This window comes from Labrus mixtus, chromosome 12 (genome assembly GCF_963584025.1).
Source record: "Labrus mixtus chromosome 12, fLabMix1.1, whole genome shotgun sequence".
Lineage (NCBI taxonomy): Eukaryota > Metazoa > Chordata > Actinopteri > Labriformes > Labridae > Labrus > Labrus mixtus.
Genome location: NC_083623.1, coordinates 17556996 through 17568203, shown reverse-complemented (window position 1 = coordinate 17568203; position 11208 = coordinate 17556996). Strand labels below are relative to the sequence as shown.

The 11208-nt window shown below is 40.4% G+C and overlaps 1 protein-coding gene across 2 annotated transcripts in view; it reads right to left on the bottom strand.

The window, feature by feature from the left end:
• Positions 1–372: 372 nt before the first annotated feature.
• Positions 373–11208, bottom strand: part of LOC132985165 (MAM domain-containing glycosylphosphatidylinositol anchor protein 2-like) — a 186668-nt gene continuing 175832 nt past the window's right edge. For both annotated transcript variants that reach the window (XM_061052390.1, XM_061052391.1), the window contains exons 16-18: positions 7421–7551; positions 6682–6778; positions 373–5156 (exon numbers count right to left, since the gene is read on the bottom strand). In XM_061052390.1, coding sequence (XP_060908373.1) covers positions 5068–5156; positions 6682–6778; positions 7421–7551 — 317 coding nt within the window. In that variant the 3' untranslated portion in view covers positions 373–5067. The remainder of the gene's footprint in view (positions 5157–6681; positions 6779–7420; positions 7552–11208) is intronic.

The window sequence follows — 11208 nt, the reverse complement described above, 5'->3', positions numbered from 1 at the left end:
ATGCTTTCCAATTGGCAGACCATCAAATCTGATGGCATTCTGTAAATGTTTTCAAGTACTGAACTGAGTAGGAAGTGTTTGCCAAGAAGAAAAGAAAAAAGGAATGTACATATTTTTTACTTTAGTAAACCCTTTGAAAATGTTCTGCACTATCACCAAAACTGCACGATTTGTTCATGACCCCAACTGGATTCTGTGGAAAAACAGAAACCACAAACACTGACAGACAGCCAAAGATACTGTGTGTGTTTGTTGGTAAAATATCACACACAAATGTCTCAGGCCCAGGCACAGGGGTGGAAAGACAAACCACTTTGCACACATGGACACATTCAGCTTCACCACCAAAACTAATCACAAGCTACAAAGACCTCAAACACATTTCCTCTTTTTTATTTCATAAAAATGTAATACTTTCCATAACTACAGAAGCCTGTAATCATCAAAACAAAGTCAGTGAAGACTGGGAGAGAGAAAACTGTCACACAGCACTGTTTACATATCCCAAACCTGTTAATCCCCTCCAATTGTACTTTGAAGTAGCTTAGAGGACTTTTATCAATAAATAGAGCAGAGCCGAGGGTGTAAGCTACTCATACACCAGGCTCACGTCCCCATACACACAAAGAGCAGAGGCTGACACCCTGTGTGTATGGACAGCACAGAAATGGAAATCAAGAGTATGGTTAGAGCTGTAATGGGATGGAAACAGACTGATTCTTCTTGCTGTCCAATTTCAGCCACAGTTCAGAGAAGATTTTCACAGGGATGACAATTTTGCAGATATGTATGAATGTACCCAGAATTTTCTAACACACCACAACAAGAACAGGTCTGACGTGTTTCTTTTCCCCAAAGGCTTAAGGCCTTTGCATACTGAGTCTGTTTTCATTGATACAAAGTTACTGCACGCGTAAAAGACATACAATTTGATATTTGTGTCAATCATGTCTGCAGACTGAATCCAAAACATCATGTTTTTTGGCATGTGTTAAAATTTTCTGTGTTTTTTTTTGGGAGTTTTTGTGTGTATGTCTGACCCCACCTCAAACATACTGTTAGCCACTGTTCATGATCAATTGCATAGTGGAAATTGGTGGTGTTCTTTTTTATGTGTAGTTTCAGTATTAGCTAGCAGCATATCAATCTAGAGCACTGACTCCTGAAATACACCTTGAAGAGATCAGGATAATTTTACAACTCCTTCATCAACAGGTGGAACCCTCCTTGCTCATCTTGTTTTAATGATTGGATGGACTAAGTGTTTTATTTTCCTTTTTTCAAGGAGTGAAAGAACCACAAATTAATCTTCACTGCTTGATGACTTCATTTAGTCCTTTACTGTGACTTTCCGCAGAGTCAGTGTGCAAGGTTTGTGTGCCTAACCTTTCTTATTGGATTAGAGATCCAAAAAAATGCTTCTGAAAAAAAAAAACCAGACTCAGTGAGCAAAGACCTTTACACTGACAGGATTCCAAATTTCACAGTATGGCAACTTAGACAATTTTGGGAAATATGCTTATTTGAGATGAAGAGATCGATTCCAGTCTCATTCCTGTACAGTAAATATACGCCTACAGCCAGTTAGCTTCGCTTAGCATGGAGAATGAAAAGAGGAGGAACAGCTAGCACTGCTATGTCAACCACTAACAAAATCCCTCTGTCAATACCGCTCAAGTTACATTATGAAAATGTTCAATCTTTGTTTTATGTGTACAAAATGAAAAGAGTCTCGTGGGCGGTTCAGAGCTAGTCTATGTCTTGGCCAAGAGTGACCTACTGAAGTCTTTGCTAGTTGCCTGGCAAGCTCACAGTGATAACACACCATTAAACTACAAGTTGTTGTTTTCATACCTCAGGTTTTGTAGAAATAAAAAAACAATCTTATGTAAAACTAGAGGCCTTCACTGGTGCTGATAGCAGATATGAAATTAATCTAACAGTTTTCTGCTGTTTTCAGTCTTTATGCTAAGCTAAGCTAAACTAAATTAAGCTGCCTCCTCGAAAAGCCCATACAAGCTCGATTCCCATGAAAAGCAAACTATTACTTTTAATCGCAACCATAGTGGTACCAAAGGGGTTCTTTTAGTGATCTCAGCTGTAATCTTTCAAATGGGTCATGTTTTTCCAACAGTAATGCTGTAACAGGAGGATTGATGTCATAAATTCACCAGGTGCTCAATGATTCAAGGAACCCAGATCTTTATCAGGAACAGAGTAGACTGCACAGGGCACTTTGGCACTTTTCATCATCTACTATATCACAGGAGGATATAGTGACTAGCTAATGTAATATATGAGCTAATGTTTTTTTTTTATTGTGTCAAAGTCAGTCAGACTTGATGTTCTTGATGTGTTCAAAACAACCTGTGAAAGTCTGAAAGTTCTCATTATCATCAAAGCACACACACACACACACACACACACACGCAAAGAAAAAAAAACATATGTTTTAGTAAAACATTACATCTATTAAGACCGTAAGTAAATAACTCACCCCAGAACTCCATTTACATTCATTGTGATCTGGGCCTTATGGAAGTCAAGACACAGAAATGAAAGAAAGTAAACAAATGGACAGCAGATAATACAGACCATAATGATATCGCAAGGATGCCCTGAAATGCTCATCATTCTGCTCTGTTTTGCGTAGCATATTTATCGTCTTTACATGTATCAGTTTCTTATCACACATATTGTACACAGCTTTACGCCCACACATGAACATGACCCACTCAGACCCTCCCAGGCTTCCAATGAAGAGGCTACATATGCTGAAAAACCGAAACACCAAACTGAACCTCTACCCAGTCTGCATTCATGAAGGTCTCACTCATACCTACTGGCTGGGTTCCCCTTTGGGTTCTTTAGTGCTCAGGTTACACTATAAATATGTATGACAGGTAAAAAAGAAAGAAAGATTTGCGGTTAAACATGGATTGTTTCAGTGTTGAAAAGCCTGTGGGAGCAGGTCATGTGTGTGCAGAGAAATATAAAATGGACTTTATATGTTGAGACTTTGAACTGTATGTTGTGCTTCCTGTACTCCAACATAAAACATTTATCATAAACCTTTGAATAGAGCTTCTTTAACATTTACAAGTTATACAGTTACCAAATTGGTTTACTTCTTATGCTTCCATCAGCTTTGATACTTAAGCAATGCAAAGGGAGACAACAAGAAGAGAAAAGTAAGTTAAGTCATCTTCAACAGAAAAAAACAAAAACAAGACACAAGTCCTTAAAACATTTGTCATAACCAACAATGAACGGAATTTTTCAATTTTCTTATTTTCTCTTTTTTACAATACATTTTTTAAAAACCCCGCTGGTTAAGGTTATGGTCTCAGGTAGATCTTCCACAGTCAATCTTCACAGTTTGTGTAAAAGCAGAGAAACATTCTCGCTAGAGTAATAAAATATCATGACTATTATTATGGTCATTATAATCTTTTATTCTCCTATTGTTCCATATAAATGGTGGAGGATTAGGGGGGGCGAGGCGTATCGACCGAATGAAGAGCCTGCAGTCCCAAAGTTCACCCTCTCCTCCCTGTACAACGCAGTGTTTAATTCAGTTCTTTTCTTTTGTTAAAAAAATGCTTGACCTCAGGGGAGGAGAATTATGGGAAGAGAGAGTCATTCGACAAAGTGTCTTCATCCTCTGGTAACATCAACTGTCACAACTGTTCTTCTGCAAAAAAAACAAAAACAGAAAAGATCCACAGCCTCACTTTCACTGTGTTTATCAGAATGGTTTCCAAATCTGCCCGGTCCGCTACCTTCACATTGAACTACGCGTAGGCATAGGCTTAGGCGCATGCACACACACAAACACACTCTCTCACACACACACACACACACACACACACACACACACACACACACACACACACACACTCACAAACAATCACACAGACACAGACACACACACACACACACACACACACACACACACACACACACACACACACACACACACACACACACACAACGGTCCCATCAGGCGTTAGATCCTTGTGTAGCACAACCCTTCTTAACACGCATGCCCTCCCATCAGCACTTGTGGGGCAAAAGAAACGTGTAGAAAATAGCCCATCAGAGGAAACACGGACAGAGACGTGTCCGATGTTGATTAACACCCAGGCTCACGATTCGGTTTGTAATCTGAAGGCACTTTGTTTCATGGCAGAAAGTAAAGTGGCTTCTTTTCCACAGGCGGACAGTTCTCTACCTTCTTCTGTCTTTTCACCTCATCCTCCACTCTTCCTCCTCTCCTCTTCTCTCTCATTTCGACTCCTTGAAATTCTCTCTGCCCTCGTGTCCAGCCTCCTACACCTCCGCTGATTCTTCTGCATTTTTTTTGTTCTGCCACCATAGCGTCGTTTGGCCACTTGGACTCGTGAGCACAGTGTTAAAAGATACATAGGCAGCTACAAGGGAGTAAGCAGACAGAACTAAATGTTGCCAGAGTCATTGTTTCTCCACAGTTCAGCACCGAGCAGATGAAGAAATGTCAAGGTGTGACGCGAGACTGGGCCAGATTGAAAAACAAGAGTGGGTGATTGGCATCTGGTGCGAGTAGATGAAGATAAAAGATGCACAGAGAAAGGTCTGATTCCATGTATTTGCAAGCGGGGAAATGTTATTTCCTCTGCTAAAAGTCAGCAGTGTCTATATAATCTGCCGCCTTCCAAAGATATTTTCATAACTTCATAAAATTGTTCTTGTGCTTTACAAACTGTCCTCCCCCAAACTCTTTCCCCAAAGTCCAGGCTTATTCATCCCCCACCTGTCTTTGTGCTCAAAAAGACGTCCAAAGTCCTGCACTAAGGAGTGTTTTCTGTAAAAGAAGTCTCTTTAAAAAATTAGCGCAGCTTCTTTTTTAATTTTTGTCCGTCTTTTTATCTCTGTTTTTCTCTCTTTCATCAAAATCGGTCCCTCAGGGTGGCGTCACGGGTCCCCTGCTGCTTTCATGATGCATGAATCTTTGGTGATTGGATGCCGAGGGTTAAGTTCACAGACAGTGGGTCTGAATATTTGCCTCTGAGATGATGGAGTGAAGGGTCACCTCTGACCTTCCAGGAGGGTCATCACCAAGGTGACGCATAGCAGCCATATATGGGAGGATGTGGATAGAGCCCTGGAGCTGAGATCTACAACAGAAGAAGAAAATAAAGGCAATGAATTAAAATAATGTTATTTTGCCAACACGATATGCATGAATACAGAAAAAAGAAAGAAAGAAAGTACACAATATGAGCAAAGTGCATTCATATTAAAACTTGAAAAGTAAAAGGAATATTCCTTTTTCTTGTCTTGCCAAGGGTGAGCTTAGAAGATTGCTACCACTTTCATGTTAAGATAAAGTAAGGTAACTTTATTTGTACCCGGAGGTAGATTTGGTTCACATTGAGTGAGTCAGGCTCTTTTTACACACAATGGACAGCACAGGACAGGACAAACATGATAAAGTGACAACAGTGCTCAATACTAAAATAATAACCCTTTGTAAAAACAAGTTAAAATAACCCTTCCGAAAGAACCATGCAAATAAAAACAAGATACAAATAAGAATATAAACAAGTAAAAACATGCTCAGCAAAAAATGTATAAATAAAGTATAAATGAGTCCTCAGTTAAAACAGGATAAAGGAAAACAAGTATGTATGTGTATACATGATTCTTTTAAAGGGACGGTCAGCAGCTTATTAGCATAGCTTAGCATAAAGCCTGATAACATTGGAAACAGCGAGCTTTCCATACCTAAAGAATCGAAAAACAATTATGATAAATTGTGATTTTGTTTATATTACACTTTGTTTTATGCTCAAACAAAAGAAATATAAAGTGATTAAAAGTGACCTTCACGTCAGATGCTTTTTGTCACATTTACCCTCATGAAGGCTTTGTTTCCCATGCGATCAGTCGTTATGCTAAGAAAAGCTAACGTTCACCTCTCTGCAGTTTACTATTTTACCCACACAGACATTAAAGTCAGGTCAGTTTTCTAACACAAATTCTCTCCAAGAAAGGAAATACATGCACTCCCAAAAATAGCAATTATTCAAACTATTAATACGTTTCTTATAATCAAATGAAGTCATTCATGATTCATCCTGTGAGATTAAATTAGATATATTTTTCAATAATAGTCTGATCCTGATCTGGGTAACCACTTAATTACTCCTTATTAATTATTGTTGTGTAATTTAAAACAAATGAATAGTTATCTTGCATTCATTTGAATGGAAACACAATAGAGAATCTATTATGGTATGTTTAACTGGATGTCAGATTTGAGAAGCTTCTATAAATAATGGTTCTCCATCCATTTATAGCAGAAATGAATACAAAGCAGTGCTATTTGTCGTCTACAAATGTCACCTTGTCAATTTCATCCCATTTTCTGCGTCCTGCTTTCTGTTTTTACCTTCTGTTTGTTCCAGCAGAGCAATTACACTGCTGCACTCAGGCTATCATTCATGTGATTACAACGCTGTTGCTATGGAAACCATGCACCCCCCCCCCCCCCCACAACCCTTCCTGACATGGTAGTTGAATGCACGGAACAGACTGAGATTAGATCCCTCTCTCATAAATCTCAACCCTGTCCAGTGTTTTAGAGTAAGACCCCCTAAAGCTCAGAGAAGAGGGGAAACAGAACCAGGTGCTACTCACTGGGCGGTGGGTCTCGACACTCCCCTTCCTCCAGCGTAACATCATCGATGGCGATGTCTCCCTCGATGCCTGGTCCCCTGATACCTTCAATTACCACCTACAGAGAGAAAAAGTACTTTTTCTTGTTACATGTTCGGCCTTGATCAACCACAAAAACAAGGACATTAGCGTTGCTGTGAGATAAAAATCTGTGTAAGAAAACTGAATAATTTTGCTAAATGTCTCCTTATAATAATAACAGCAGGTGGTGAGTGTTTGTTTCAGTTTTTAATGTCACAAAATATAAAACTAAGAAAGCATGTGGAGTGAAAGCCGTTAGGAATGAAACGGTAACAAAAAAAGAGGCAGAAGTGCGGCTGAAACTATAATTACTTTCCACAACTGCAGCCATAAAAATGATGGAGAATATTGCAGTTCTATATTCGCTCCTCTCAAAGATTAGGCTTCCTGATGGCAAAGCATGAGTGATATTGCTTTCTCAACGGCAAACAATGAGTATGGATCCCGTCCACTTCTCTGCTTAATATAAAGGCTTTTGAAGTGCTCCATCAATATGCAGCCCCCGGGGAAAATAAGACTTCAACACACACACACACACACACACACACACACACACACACACACACACACACACACACACACACACACACACACACACACACACACACACACATATTCAGAGGAAAACACGGAGAGTGTAACACTGTGTACTGGATTGATTACGTGTTTTAAGTCTCACCTGGAACGATGCAGTTGGGTGGATGCTTACTTTGGCCTGCTTCCAGCGGTCACCTTGGTTACCACTTAGCGACCACACGGGACCCTCAGAGGCCGTCTGGCCCTTCTGCTTCAGCAAGGCGTTTAGTGTTCCTGCGTGAGGGAGAGAGACAGTCACACATATGGGTCAGTGGGCACACGCATAGACCTGAGTCCGATACATTTAGAATAGTCCTGCAGCACTGTTCTCTCAGGGGTTAGAGTGGATTCTTCTTCTTATTTAACAGAGTACTGCAGTGAAGGATATTTGTTCAGTAAATGGTTGGTTTTTTCTCTCGTGCCAGTCCCCATGTTGGACCATCAACAGCTACTTACTGATTTTTTTAATATGTATTATTATATTACTTTACTTGTTGTTTCCTCAAGTAATACAAGAATATCAGACTTTCACTCCCACCAAAGTCTGCTTCGATATCTGTGCTCAAGTACATCCTCATTCTACCGCTGCCCCAATGTGATAAAGAGAATAAAGTTTTGGTTTCTTTTGCGTAAAGGCTCCCCCACACCCTCTCCTCTGTGCTCTCTCTTCTGTCTCGTCTTTTCTCTCCATTGTTTGACTCATATAAAGGTTTAAATTGTGTTTTGACTGAATATTTCTCTCCGGATATTTCTAAACTCTCTAGTTGAAGATTAGATAATTACTTATGACAATAGTCACAAGTGTTGACATCTCTATATTTAAAAAAAACCCCATAGAACAAAAAACTAACAAAAAATAATCACCAGCTTGATTCCTGTTAAATTCTAAATCTCTTGGGACAGACTTCATGTGTATTAAACAATTTTTTGATGTTGATCTAGAACATCGGTTCATAACCTTTTTTCCTTGGAGCCCACCCTGAGCCCCCCTGGAACCACAGCATTAAGAGCCTTGCGCCTTCCGTAAGATCTCAGGCACCCCCCCCCCCCATATTGGGTTCCGGACCCCAGACTAGGAACTAATGATCTAGAACTCTGCCCATTTAAGCAAATTTTGGCATCAAAATTGAAAAGATCATAAGAAAAGTTGGTTCAGAATTTTCCAAAATGAAAAAAACATAGGTATAGGTATACAATAAAAATTATGTGACAACATTATTAGATATTAGTTCATAACTCAAACAAACTTACTAATAACGTACTGATATAAGTGTTAGTTCTCAATTTAAGATTTTAAAGTCCTAAGATGTTAGAGTAAAACCAAGAGTTTAAAACTGCCATAATCCACGCCCTTCTTTAATTTTCTCTCACACTTTATTTGAGAAACCTTTTTGTGATTCAAGTTTTAAAAAATGTAAATGAAAAGTAAAATCGGATTTGGACTTTAAACTTCATGTCTCTCTCCTGCATTTTAAATTGGTGAATTTCTCTGCATTAGCATCGAGGGGCAGAAGCAAAGGTTAAACTCAGGTCATATGAACTGATACATTTATTAAACTGGGTATCTGCAAGTGAAGAGAAATTATTCTGTAGCTCATATTCATTCTAATTAATTATCACTAATGGGTGATGTGTGATGTGAATTTTTGTTAAGAGTGAATACTCTTCCTGTAGAGAACAGTTTCTGCAGATGTATCATTTCTGCTCCTGCACACTTCCTCTTTTATCTTATCTGAACAGGAGAAGCTGCCGGGTGTCACTTGAAACTAAATCTACATTTGAAAATGCAATATGACAGGATCCATTCAAAGTGAATTCATATATAAGCCTCCTAATATTACTGAAATAGTGGCTCTTATTGAGACAGAATAGACTATATAGCATGTTGGAATTGAAGACTCCCCTCAGAGGACCCTCTTGTCTGGCCCTGGGCTTTGATATAAAACTGTCAGATGATGACACAGAGTGCAACTACTCTACCCTCCTCTCCAAACACCAATTGTGGTTTTTTTTGAGAGAGTGAGAGGAGGGAGGGAGAGAAAGAGAGAGAGAGAGTAAGAAGGAGCAACATCCAAAGACCCAAATCAGGTTAGCATTGACACCATAGCTAAGCCCAGCAGGACCACTGCTCTGAAGTCAAGTGGATTTCACAAGAATGGAAAGCAGCACCTTCTCATAAACACGACCAGCAAGCAAAAAAAACCCAGCAGCGACCATGTCTGCAGCTCTTGCGTTTGATGCATCTTTGCAGTAGTGAGGTGCCTCATTACTGTACAACCCTTCAAAACAACATGTGAAATGAGGGAAAGATATACTGTATGTCCACATTCATACTCTCTCATCAGCACTGTGTGTACACTTTCTCCCACCGACAGCACAATCTCCAGTGATCGATGAGCATCTGCACACAACATGACCCGCGGTTTCATCTCTCGTTGAAGTGTTTCGGATGTAGGAGGATTCTTGCTGAGCTGGCTGGCTTACATTTTCTTTGAACTCATCGCGATGTAGGTGGTTATGTCGGAGTCATCACATCCTGTGCAAAGGAGACGCTGTATATTCTTTGGAGTTCCTTTTTTTTGTTTTAAATACCTGTAGCAGACACTTGTGAATTTTAAAAAGACCTAAGAAAAGAAGTATGTGAGCATGGTGGAAAGTGGAAAACAGCTTCTAGAAATTCTCAATTATGCAGCGACCATGAGAGAGAGAGAGGGAGAGAGATAGAGGAAGGTTGAGGTGCAGTACCACCCTCCTCGCTAATGAAAGGATGACTCCATTGCTTCTCAGAAGGTCAGGCTTTAAACAGACTCGCTTGGTGTGCTATGCCGGAGACTTAATCCCATAAACAAATGCGACACGGGCTCCAAAGGCAAACTTTGATGTGCGCTTCAGCAATTAAGTGTGACCTTGTCTCAGGTATCCCCCTGCGAGCGAAGTACGGAGGAGTTTCTTTGAGCCTGTGCCACTGTTCTCATCAGTGTGTGGGCGAAAACTCCTTATCGACTGATTCCGGCCTTCAGCTCTGCCGTGACACAACTTGACTGTGACTCACCTAAACAGCACGGTCCCAAAGAGCATCAAACTCGCAGCGTATCAACACAGGGCTGTGCCTTGTCTGATGGCTGTGTGACTCACGGCTCTCACCGAGGAAAACTATTTAAAAACAGCGAAGTTCTCTGCAACTAAAACACACAATACATGAACATGTGTAATTACGACTATGCTCAGAGATTCCTGAGCGTAGTGGCGACTTTCCCTCTCAGCTGTAAGCGACAGAATACTAAATGAGGCATAGCTACGGAGGATCTGAGCTGGGTTTCAAGTCCTTGACATTTAGCCCATTCATCATAACACGCCACAGTCTGGGCATGGGCTGCACCACAGACGGGGAGGGCAGAGGAAGAGAGGTTCTGGCCGGCGATCAATTTGAGCAAATTGGAAATGTCACGGCCTACTCAACCTCGGCAGGGAGCCGGAGGAGCTCTCATCTCCCCACTGAGCTGCCCTCCAACACCTCTATCCTTACATTCTCTCCACCTCTCCAGATGTTTGCCCCCCACCCGCCCCCAACTGTACACTTCCACTCGGCATCTCCACTGAGGACAGCTGAGATGTAGCCTGGCTTCATTTCAGAACATATGGCGTCCTGCTGTCAAATTAGTGTTCATTTAAAAGGGTCAATACAACCACTTTATATATATAAATATATCACTCTCTGCAGAAGTATCTTAGCATGGGTAACCTTTGGGTTTTATTTGCAGATTTTGAGAGATATTTGCTTGTGAGATCACACTTTTAAACTCTATTTTCTTGAAACAGGGTTCTTGTTGCGAGTCATAATAATCTTCTGAAATTATTCACAGCAGCATTTGTGGATTTAAATGAATAACC